General features: G+C 42.6%; 1 protein-coding gene across 1 annotated transcript in view; it reads left to right on the plus strand.

The window, feature by feature from the left end:
* The window catches only part of LOC137423806 (dedicator of cytokinesis protein 1), a 968,048-nt gene that overhangs the window by 735,724 nt on the left and 219,451 nt on the right, over positions 1-12,873 (plus strand). The window contains exon 42 of the mRNA XM_078773719.1: positions 11,649-11,730. Within this exon, the coding sequence (XP_078629845.1) occupies positions 11,649-11,730 (82 nt within the window). The remainder of the gene's footprint in view (positions 1-11,648; positions 11,731-12,873) is intronic.

The raw sequence follows: 12,873 nt of genomic DNA on the forward strand, positions 1-12,873 counted from the left end.
AAATTTATTAAAAAGAAAAAACTGAAATATCACATTTACATAAGTATTCAGACCCTTTGCTATGACACTTGAAATTCAGCTCAGGTGCCTCCCATTTCTCTTGATCATCTTTGAGATGTTTCTACACATTGATTGTAGTCCACCTGTGCTAAATTCAATTGATTGGACATGATGTGGAAAGGCACACACCTGTCTATATAAGGTCTCACAGCTGACAATGCATATCAGAGCAAAAACCAAGCCATGAGGTCGAAGGAACTGCCTGCAGAGCTCAGAGACAGGATTGTGTCGAGGCACAGATCTGGGGAAGCCTACAAAAAAATCTCTGCTGCATTGAAGGTTCCCAAGAGCACAGTGGCCTCCATAATTCTTAAATGCAAGAAGTTTGGAACAACCAGGTCCCTTCCTCGAGCTGGCCGCCCGGCCAAACTGAGCAATCGGGGGAGAAGGGCCTTGGTAAGAGAGGTGACCAAGAACCTGATGGTCATTCTGGCTGAGCTCCAGAGATCCTGTGTGGAGATGGGAGAAACTTCCAGAAGGACAACCATCACTGCAACACTCCACTGATCTGGGCTTTATGGCAGAGTGGCAAGTGGACTCCAATCAAGGTGTAAAAACATCTCAAAGATGATCAATAGAAATGGGAGGCACCTGACCTAAATTTCAAGAGTCATTACAAAGGGTATGAATACTTATGTCAATGTGATATTTCACTTTTTTCTTTTTAATAAATTTGCAAAACTTTTTAAAATCCTGTTTTCTCTTTGTCATTATGGGGTATTGGGTGTAGATTGATGAGGGAAAAAATGAATTTAAACGATTTCAGCATAAGGCTGCAACATAACAAAATGTGAAAAAATTGAAGGGGTCTGAATACTTTCTGAATGCACTGTATATATTAGGCCTGGGCGATAATGGAAAAACCTATATCGCTATAATGGACTTCATTATCACGATTATCGCGATAATATCATGATAATATAAACAAGACCAAAAGTCTAAAAGCAGCGTATCTGTGCATGTAAAATATTGTAAACCACAAACACATATTATTAGCTTTTTAAACAGTCGCTAATGCTGCTTATAAAATTAAACAAAGAAATTTGGAGGAATCCCGACATCCAAGAGGTAATTTTTACTTACATAAGTGAGCGAAGATCTGCTGTAATATATATACCCCACAAGGGTTGGAGGTGAGCTCATTTACCAAGCAGCTAGCTAGCGCTTGCCAAGCCAGCCGTTCCGTAACGGTTTTGAATGGAGTGCTTGTTCGAATGCTTAAACCACTTGGTGATCTCTCCACAAGAAACTTGGTAAATGAACACACACCCAATGTTCTTGAGACCCGATCATAGAGAGACTAATCTATATACCCCAAAGAGGAATGAATTTTCCTGCCGCTCTCAATGTGAGCGGGTGTTTATGCTGTAATGACATCATATACGTGATGACGTAGAATGATGGCTGGACACAAAACTGCCGCTACTTTAATATATATATATATATACAGTATAAGATATATATTTAACCTCCAGTACGTTTGCAGTCACTACAAAGAGATTAGTGTTACGATTAGATTTACTATAATAATGTTACATTATTATTACGAAAATTATATTATTATTTTTTAAACCAGGTGAATTCCTTACTTCTGCTTTTACACTGCTTCAATCCATCAACTTTCCATTCATGACTTTGGGATTAAAGTGTTGTGGTTATATTTACTATAATATTATTATTACTACGAAAACGATACTACTGAAACGATACCACTGTATTAAGAAACCTGGGTTTAATTTGTCCGAAGCGGACGGTGAGTCATAATGCCTTAGGCCTATACGTACCGTTTTGTTGGAAGATCCGTAACGCTGATGCTTTCGATATTTGATGATCATTTTAACAATCGGTTTGTTTGTGTTTCACACTGAATGAAAAACGTGAAGGTAGAGCACGGCGATTGTGATATATGGCAGGTTCGATGATATGGTCGGCATGAACGGCATATAAATCAAAATGGCGGTGTGTGGAGGGTCAGCTGCAGCACCGCCGTAGTGAGGATCAGACGGAATCACATCACCCTGTCATGTGACCAGATTCTCAGCTCTGATTGGTATACCTTTGAGGGGACATACATACATACATACATACATACATGTCTACAGATGGACAAACGCTGTTCTAGACAGCTCTGCCCGATGGGCTACGCCGTAAAAATAAGAAAAAGACAAAAAATGTCATAGCCCCCGCCGTGTTTTTTAGTAATTTTGCTGTATGGAGTTTATTATCTTGCCAAAACGAAGTTTTTGCAAGATGTATTAGTCAGCTTGTATGTTTGTTATCTTGCCAAAACGAAGTTTTTGCAAGATGTATCAGTCAGCTTGTATGTTTGTTTGTTTGTTTTTTTGTTTTTTTGTTTTTTTGTTTGTGGTTAATCATTTTTTTTTCACGTTTAGATCACTCTGTAGACCACAGTTATTATTGGAAACTCCTGTAACTTCGCATATCAGAGTCCTATAGAGATACCCTTCAGCACACAAAATTTTGAAGGTCAAGGTCAAAGGTCAAGGTCACTTTGCGGTCAATCATGGAGGTCAACGAAACCCTTATTTTTTGAGTAACTTTGATCGGATCGTCTCCAAACTTCATGGGAATCTAGTATATGGTCCGGCGCTCAGCTGATTAGTTTTTGGTGGCGATCGGCCTTGACCTTCATGGTTAGCGCTGGAGGTCGAAAATTATTGACCCCAAGGTCAAATTACGAAACCCTTATTTTTTGAGTAACTTTGATCTTATGATCTCCAAACTTGGTGGGTATATAGGGTGTGGTATGGCGCTCAGTTGATTAGTTTTTGGTGTCGATCGGCCTTGACCTTCAAGGTCATTTTGAAGGTCATTCAATTTTGACCAAAAGGTAAAATTTTCAAGTTTCAGTTACCATATCGAGTAGTACCTCAAATTGAAGCCCTTGTTGAGTGCTTTCCAAACATATAACTAGTTTGACAATGTGACGTCATTTGACGGCGTTATGACGAAAAAACTGCACTTTTCATGTATATTGTATTGCTTTAGTTCGCATTGTTTAGGTCACTCTGTAGAGCACAGTTCCCTTTGGAAACTCTTGTAAGTTCGCATATCAGAGTCTTTTAGAGATACCCTTTAGCACACAAAATTATGAAGGTCAAGGTCAAAGGTCAAGGTCACTTTGCGGCCAATCATGGAGGTCAACTAAACCCTTGTGTTTGGAGTATTGTTAGTCGAATCAGCTCGAAACTTTACAATATTGTAGTATATGGTCTAGTGCACAGCTGATCAGTTTTTGGTGGCGATCGGCCTTGACCTTCATGGTTAGCGCTGGAGGTCGAAAATTATTGACCCCAAGGTCAAATTTTGAAATCGTAGGTACCATATCGAGTAATACCTCATATGAATGCCCTTGATGAGTGCTTCCCAGATCTGTAAACAGTTTGACGCTATGACGTCATTTGATGACGTCATGACGAAAAAACGGAATTTTCACATTTTGGCAAGATACGGTTCACCCTGTGGGTGACATATGTTTATTTTTTTGTTTTTTTGTTTTTTTGTTTGTGGTTAATCATTTTTTTTTCACGTTTAGATCACTCTGTAGACCACAGTTATTATTGGAAACTCCTGTAACTTCGCATATCAGAGTCCTATAGAGATACCCTTCAGCACACAAAATTTTGAAGGTCAAGGTCAAAGGTCAAGGTCACTTTGCGGTCAATCATGGAGGTCAACGAAACCCTTATTTTTTGAGTAACTTTGATCTTATGATCTCCAAACTTGGTGGGTATATAGGGTGTGGTATGGCGCTCAGCTGATTAGTTTTTGGTGTCGATCGGCCTTGACCTTCAAGGTCATTTTGAAGGTCATTCAATTTTGACCAAAAGGTAAAATTTTCAAGTTTCAGTTACCATATCGAGTAGTACCTCAAATTGAAGCCCTTGTTGAGTGCTTTCCAAACATATAACTAGTTTGACAATGTGACGTCATTTGACGGCGTTATGACGAAAAAACTGCACTTTTCATGTATATTGTATTGCTTTAGTTCGCATTGTTTAGGTCACTCTGTAGAGCACAGTTCCCTTTGGAAAGTCTTGTAAGTTCGCATATCAGAGTCTTTTAGAGATACCCTTTAGCACACAAAATTTTGAAGGTCAAGGTCAAGGTCACTTTGTGGTCAATCATGGAGGTCGACGAAACACTAATTTTTTGAGTAACTTTGATCGGATCGTCTCCAAACTTCATGGGAATCTAGTATATGGTCCGGCGCTCAGCTGATTAGTTTTTGGTGGCGATCGGCCTTGACCTTCATGGTTAGCGCTGGAGGTCGAAAATTATTGACCCCAAGGTCAAATTTTGAAATCGTAGGTACCATATCGAGTAATACCTCATATGAATGCCCTTGATGAGTGCTTCCCAGATCTGTAAACAGTTTGACGCTATGACGTCATTTGATGACGTCATGACGAAAAAACGGAATTTTCACATTTTGGCAAGATACGGTTCACCCTGTGGGTGACATATGTTTTATTTTATTTTTAATGGCCATCATTCTACCATCTTTGGTCAGATGACAAAACAAAATCTTCTGCATATGTATGCTCATTATTGTCTTTGTGCCGAGTTTGAAGAAAATCAGGCCATGCATGACGAGTAATTGTTGGAGACACGTTTAAGTAACAAAATTAGCTGCTAGTCGGCCATCTTGGATATGATCTCGAAAAAAATGACATACATATGTAAGCCATCATTTATATCTGTGTGCCAAGTTTGAACAACATCGGCAAATACATGTCCGAGAAATGGTTGAGGACATGTTGAGGACATTAAATGGTTGGCCACCAGTGGGCCACCTTTGATCGCATCGTGAAACTCGAATGGCACTCAGTAGAGAGCATTCCTCCACTTGATTGGCCATATCAGTCAATGGTGAAGAATTACTTTAAAATTCTACTGGCTGGATTCTGATCTTCACCAAAATCGAATCGTCCTTGTCAGACACCCAACCGGTCCACCAAGTTTCGTCAAAATCCGTCCACAACTTTTTGAGATATCCTGCTATGTATCGTTTTTGGCCCCATTTCCCAATGGTGAAGAATCACTTCAAAAATTCGAGTAGCCGGATCCGAATCCGGATCTTCACCAAAATCGAATCATTTCGTCCTTGTCACATATGCTACATCTCTGCCAAATTTCGTCCGAATCCGTCCAGAACCTTTTGAGATATTTTGTTCACAAACGGACAAACAGACAGGGAGACAGACAGACAGATCGGGGTGAAGACATAACCTCCATCCACCTTTGGTGCCGGAGGTAACAAAATGATGTGCATATGTGTACCATCATGTATTGTCTTTGTGCCATGTATGAACAAATTCGGTCCATACATCTCTGAGATATGGTTGCAGACACACCAAGTCAAGTCAAACGGGGCTAATAATGTAATTAATGCCTTGAGAACCATATAACATACAATAACAATCCACATAAAAACAAACTGAATAGCCATAGAGTTACATGTGTTCGTACTCTTTATTTCATAATTATATTGCAATTTGTTTAAAGTCAAACCGCATTTTATCTGAACAAGCGGTTTGCCAACGGCTTGCCATCAGCTTGCCAACAACAAGAGCAAGCGGCTTGCCAACAGAACACACAGAGCAAGCGGCTTGCCAACAGAACACACAGAGCAAGCGGCTCGCTAACGGAACACACATAACAAGCGGCTCGCTAACGGAACACACATAACAAGCGGCTCGCTAACGGAACACACATAACAAGCGGCTCGTTAACGGAACACACAAAGCAAGCGGCTCGCTAACGGAACACAAAGAACAAGTGGCTTGCTAACAGAACACACATAACAAGCGGCTTGCTAACGGAACACACAGAGCAAGTGGCTCGCTAACGGAAAACAACAGAACAAGCTGCTCGCTAATGGAACACACAGAGCAAGCAGCTCGCTAACGGAACACACAGAGCGAGCGGCTCGCGAACGGAACACACAGAGCAAGTGGCTCGCGAACGGAAAACAACAGAACAAGCTGCTCGCTAATGGAACACACAGAGCAAGCGGCTCACGAACGGAACACACAGAGCTCGCGGCTCGCTAATGGAACACAAATAACAAGTGCCTTGCTAACAGAACACACATAACAAGCAGCTCGCAAACGGAACACCCAGAACAAGTGGCTGGCTAACGGAACACACCGAGCAAGCTGCTCGCTAATGGAACACACAGAGCAAGCGGCTCGCTAACGGAACACACAGAGCAAGCGGCTCGCTAACGGAACACACAGAGCAAGCGGCTCGCTAACGGAACACACAGAGCAAGGGGCTCGCTAACGGAACACACAGAGCAAGCGGCTTGCTAACAGAACACACAGAGCAAGCTGCTCGCTAACGGAACACACAGAGCAAGCGGCTCGCTAACGGAACACACAGAGCAAGCGGCTCGCCAACGGAACACAAAGAACAAGCGGCTTGCCAACAGAACACACATAACAAGCGGCTCGCTAACGGAACACAAAGAAGAAGTGACTCGCAAACGGAACACACAGAGCAAGTGGCTCGCTAACGGAACACACAGAGCAAGTGGCTCGCTAACGGAACACAAAGAACAAGTGGCTCGCAAACGGAACACACAGATCAAGTGGCTCGCTAACGGAACACACAGAGCAAGCGGCTCGCTGACGAAACACACAGAGCAAGCGGCTCGCTAACGGAACACACAGAGCAAGCGGCTCGCTAAGGGAACACCAAGAACAAGTGGCTCGCAAACGGAACACACAGAGCAAGTGGCTCGCTAACGGAAAACAACAGAACAAGCTGCTCGCTAATGGAACACACAGAGCAAGCGGCTCGCTAACGGAACACACAGAGCGAGCAGCTCGCTAATGGAACACAAATAACAAGTGGCTTGCTAACAGAACACACATAACAAGCGGCTCGCAAACGGAACACACAGAACAAGTGGCTCGCTAACGGAACACAGAGAGCAAGCTGCTCGCTAACGGAAAACAACAGAACAAGCTGCTCGCTAACGGAACACACAGAGCAAGCGGCTCGCTAACGGAACACACAGAGCAAGCAGCTCGCTAACGGAACACAAAGAACAAGTGGCTTGATAACCGAACAGCAAGAACAAGTGGCTCGCAAACGGAACACACAGAGCAAGTGGCTCGCTAACGGAACACACAGAGCAAGCGGCTCGCTTACGGAAAACAACAGAACAAGCTGCTCAATAATGGAACACACAGAGCAAGCGGCTTGCCAACAGAACACACAGAGCAAGCGGCTTGCCAACAGAACACACAGAGCAAGCGGCTTGCCAACAGAACACACAGAGCAAGCGGCTTACCAATGGAACACACAGCAAGCGGCTCACTAACGGAACACACAGAGCAAGTGGCTCGCAAAAGGAACACACAGAGCAAGCTGCTCGTGAACGGAACACACAGAGCAAGCGGCTCGCTAACGGAACACAAAGAACAAGTGGCTTGCTAACAGACCACACATAACAAGCGGCTCGCAAACGGAACACACAGAACAAGTGGCTCGCTAATGGAACACACAGAGCAAGCGGCTCGCTGACGGAACATACAGAGCAAGCGGCTCACTAACAGAACACAAAGAACAAGTGGCTCGCAAACGGAACACACAGAGCAAGTGGCTCGCTAACGGAAAACAACAGAACAAGCTGCTTGCTAATGGAATAAATAGAGCAAGCGGCTCGCTAACGGAACACACAGAGCCAGCGGCTCGCTAATGGAACACAAATTACAAGTGACTTGCTAACAGAACACACATAACAAGCGGCTCGCAAACGGAACACACAGAACATGTGGCTCCCGAACGGAACACACAGAGCAAGCGGCTCGCGAACGGAACACAAAGAACAAGTGGCTTGCTAACAGAACACACATAACAAGCGGTTCGCTGACGGAACACAAAGAGCAAGCGGCTCGCTACCGGAACACACAGAGCAAGCGGCTCGCTAAGGGACCACCAAGAACAAGTGGCTCACAAACGGAACACACAGAGCAAGTGGCTCCCTAACGGAAAACAACAGAACAAGCTGCTCGCTAATGGAACACACAGAGCAAGCGGCTCGCTAACGGAATACACAGAGCTCGCAGCTCGCTAATGGAACACAAATAACAAGCGGCTCGCAAACAGAACACACAGAACAAGTGGCTTGCAAACAGAACACACAGAACAAGTGGCTCGCTAACGGAACACAGAGAGCAAGCTGCTCGCTAACGGAAAACAACAGAACATGCTGCTCGCTAACGGAACACACAGAGCAAGCGGCTTGCTAACGGAACACACAGAGCAAGCGGCTCGCTAACGGAACACAAAGAACAAGTGGCTTGATAACGGAACACCAAGAACAAGTGGCTCGCAAACGGAACACACAGAGCAAGTGGCTCGCTAACGGAACACACAGAGCTAGCGGCTCGCTAACGGAAAACAGCAGAACAAGCTGCTCGATAATGGAACACACAGAGCAAGCGGCTTGCCAATAGAACACAGAGCAAGCGGCTTGCCAACAGAACACACAGAGCAAGTGGCTTGCTAACAGACCACACATAACAAGCGGCTCGCAAACGGAACGCACAGAACAAGTGGCTCGCTAATGGAACACACAGAGCAAGCGGCTTGCCAATAGAACACAGAGCAAGCGGCTTGCCAACAGAACACAAAGAACAAGTGGCTTGCTAACAGACCACACATAACAAGCGGCTCGCAAACGGAACACACAGAACAAGTGGCTCGCTAATGGAACACACAGAGCAAGCGGCTCGCTGACGGAACACACAGAGCAAGCGGCTCGCTAACGGAACACAAAGAACAAGTGGCTCGCAAACGGAACACACAGAGCAAGTGGCTCGCTAACGGAAAACAACAGAACAAGCTGCTCGCTAATGGAATACACAGAGCAAGCGGCTCCCTAACGGAACACACAGAGCATGCTGCTCGCTAACGGAACACACAGAGCAAGTGGCTCGATAACGGAACACAGAGCAAGCGGCTTGCTAACGGAAAACAACAGAACAAGCTGCTCGCTAATGGAATACACAGAGCAAGCGGCTCCCTAACGGAACACACAGAGCATGCTGCTCGCTAACGGAACACACAGAGCAAGTGGCTCGATAACGGAACACAGAGCAAGCGGCTCGCTAACGGAAAACAACAGAACAAGCTGCTCGCTAATGGAACACACCATTTGTGAATAAAGTCATATTTGACTATATTCACTCTTCAGGAATTTAAAATTACGCCTTTGATGTTGAACTCCGCGAGCTGACAGGATGTCCTAGACCTGGAGGTACGAAAACTCGCCTCTCAGCTGTCTAGCCTGAGTTTGAATCCCGACCCAGCTATAAACTGTCAGTTTGTTGTTTCACAGGCAGGGTGGTTCATCAATGTGTGTGCCATCCCTCCGATGGACGTTAAACTGGGGTCCCGTCTGCCAGCATGGGTTGGTGGACGTTAAAGATCCCTTGGTGTCCTTCACAAAGAGTAGGCCAGTATGCCGGCACCATGGCTAGGCGAAGTAACGAGAGGAATGAAGGAGTGAAGGTGAGCAGAGAGTCTTGATTTTGGCAGTTTAACCATAAGAGGGTTGCTGGCAGATCTTGTGCGACCTGTAAGAATATTTGGGGGACAGAGCCCAGAGAGAGCTGGGGGGGCAAGGCCGGAGAGGAGTCGATAGAAGACAGAAAGACCACCAACCTGCCTGCGGTGAATAAGTGAAAGGCCCTCGGAGTTAGCTTCATCGCAGGAGATTCCAATGATTCTGAAAGCTTTGGTTTCAACAGCGTGAAGCCGAGCGAGGCGTGAGGAAGGAGCACCGGCCCAGAGGGGTTAACAGTATTCCATAGAGCTGCGGATGAAAGCCTTGTATGTGGTGAGGAGCTCAGGTGTGCCACGGACGGACTTTGCACGACGGAGGATGCCCAGTCGGCGACTGGCTTTGGAGGCCAGATTGGAAATGTGGTTTCCCAGGAAAGATCATGGCAGATAGTGAGACCCAAAAGCTTGAGTGACAGAACGTCTTGGAGAGGATTGTTGAGAAAGTAGATGGGAGGGTTGTCCTGTCGGTCTTTTCGGAGAGACATAGTAAGTTAAGATTTATTGATTAATCAATTATTAATCGATTAGTTATTTGATTAATTCCTTCATTAATTAATTTTTTACAGTTACAGATTCGGACGAAACGGTGGTGATTGAGGTATTCTATTAGCCAATTGATTAATTACTTAATTATTTTATGATTATTATTTATTTATTTTCATTATTACTCATTTATTTATTTTCTTTCTCATCTGGACAATATCTCAGGCACCTTTTGAGCTAGGAAGCTGATATTTGGACACAATGACGAAGTGATGTGGCTATAAAGGATACCTTTGATGTATTGATTAATCAATTAAAGGATTAATTATTTATTCATCAATCAATGAAAAAAATTTTTTTGACTTATTTAATTAATTTTCAAAAAGTTACAGCTTCTGATGAAACAGTGGTGGTTTAGGTATGCTATTAGCCAATTGATTAATTATTTAATTATTTTACGATTACTATTTATTTATTTTCATTATTAATCATTTATTTATTTTCTTTCTCATCTGGGCAATATCTCAGGCACCTTTTGAGCTCGGAAGCTAATATTTGTACATGACAGTGACCAAGTGATGGGGTTATAAAGGATATTTTGGATTTATTAATTCATCGATTAATTATTTATTGATTAATCAAGTAATTATTTCATTATTCGAGTAATGACTTGTTTAAAAAAAGAATTTAAGTTACAGATTCAGATGAAACGGTGGTGGTTTAGGTATTCTATTAGCCAATTGATTAATCATTTAATTATTTTATGACTATTATTTATTTATTTATTTTCTCATCTGGGCAATATCCAAGGCACCTTTTGAGTTTAAAAAAAACCACCTTTAGAGGCCATTTTTCCCCGCAAGCGGGGGTTGGCCTTTTTCGGGAACTGTGGTTGTTGTTGTTTTTCGGTCCCCTTTGTTTAGCTTTGTTTAGGTTTGATTTAGGTTTAGGTTAGGATTAGGTTAGGTTAGGATTAGGTTAGGATTTAGGTTAGGATTAGGTTTAGGTTAGGTTTAGGTTTAGGTTTAGGTTTGTTAGGTTGTTGTTTAGGTTTGAGTTAGGAAGCTGATATTTGGACACGACATTGACCAAGTGATGTGGCTATAAAGGATATTTCGGATTTATTGATTAATCGATTCATCAATCAATTCTTTATTGATTAGTCAATTAATTAATTATTTTTTTCAAGTAATGGCTCATTTAATTAATTTTCAAAAAGTTACAGCTTCGGATGAAGCACTGGTGGTTTAGTTGTGATATTATCCAATTGATTTAAAAAATATTTTATGATGATTATTTATTGATTTTAATTATTCAATTAATCAATCAATTATTGTACACGTCTCCCACCCAATGCAGTCTCTATGAGCTGCACTGGGGTATTGCCTGCAATGCCGCGCTGGAGGATATTTAATTATTTGGCATGGGGGCGGGTGTACTTTGAATGTATCTGTACTTGTTTCATTTTTTTTTTTACTTGGACATCCTTAACACAGTTCCAGACCTGCAATGCCTTCCAGTTCAACCTATTATGGAGGACTTGCGGCTATTCAAAGGAAAGGCTGTTCCTGAAATCTTGCTCAGGTGAGGCAAACGTGCAGGCTCATGCTTTACCCTTTTAAAATGCCGAGCATCAAGAAAGGAAGTGGCACGTACCAATTTTATTCTTTGATACGACTCAGCCGGGGTTCAAACCGATATCTTCCTAGGCTCAAAGCAAACACTCTAACCTTTATACCACCGAGTTTGGTTTGTTTTGTTATTTTTACGTACAATGCAATTGAGGATCGTCAAGGAGGCAAAACTACTTGGTTGCCCTTGCGTGGCCATTGTGCAACAAACGTTTTTTTTTTGGACCTTACAGTAGTTGCAGAAAGCCACAAGCTCGCAAGAGCATTCTTCCTTTGTTTATAACTTTCATAATGGTCCCATGGAGGGCAAATCTCTATTGAGAGATCACATGTGTTGTTTTAGCTTATTACGCATTTCGATAACCATCACTCGATAAAAATTATTATCGAAAGATAAAGTACAAAAGTTCCACTGCGAAACCAGTCTTTCAAATGCATCATTAGCTCAGAGGCACTGCCTCAATCAGCACTGTAGTCCGGTTCACTATGTTAACAAATATAATTTCGTTCAAAATTTTGGTAGATTAGCAAAACTATACATTTTTGGAATATTCAGAGCATGAGGAATCCCAAAATTAATGTTTACATTTGCGTAGACACCTTTGCGAAAATGACACCCAGGACAGTGATGAAGATAGTCAGGTTCACTATGTTAACAAATATAATTTCTTTGAAAATTTTGGGATTAGCAAACCTGTACATTTTTGGAATCTTCAGAGCATGGAGAATCTGAAAATCAATGTTGGCATTTGCACAGACACCTACATGGCCGCCATTTTGGATTTTGAAAATGGCCGCCATAAAATACATATTTTGCGCGATCTCGGCTTCTAGTCATCCTAGAGACTTAATTAAATATGCTAATCCTATGTTTTCTGGGTCAAGGAATCCAATAAAGGCCTCAAAATAGTGCTCAGGATTATAGAAAAGCAACAAACAAAGGTAATTGAAAACCATTGTCTTTATATTTGTGATATAACTGTATTACATAATACATGATATTGCAAGTCCTTTGAAGTTATAGGTTGTTATAGGAAGTTATAGGTAGTATCAGATTGAACTATAAGTCCTATACACAGGATCTACGAGGTCTACA

The sequence above is a fragment of the Myxine glutinosa genome, chromosome 3, assembly GCF_964187855.1.
Source record: "Myxine glutinosa chromosome 3, kmMyxGlut1.1, whole genome shotgun sequence".
Taxonomy (NCBI): domain Eukaryota; kingdom Metazoa; phylum Chordata; class Myxini; order Myxiniformes; family Myxinidae; genus Myxine; species Myxine glutinosa.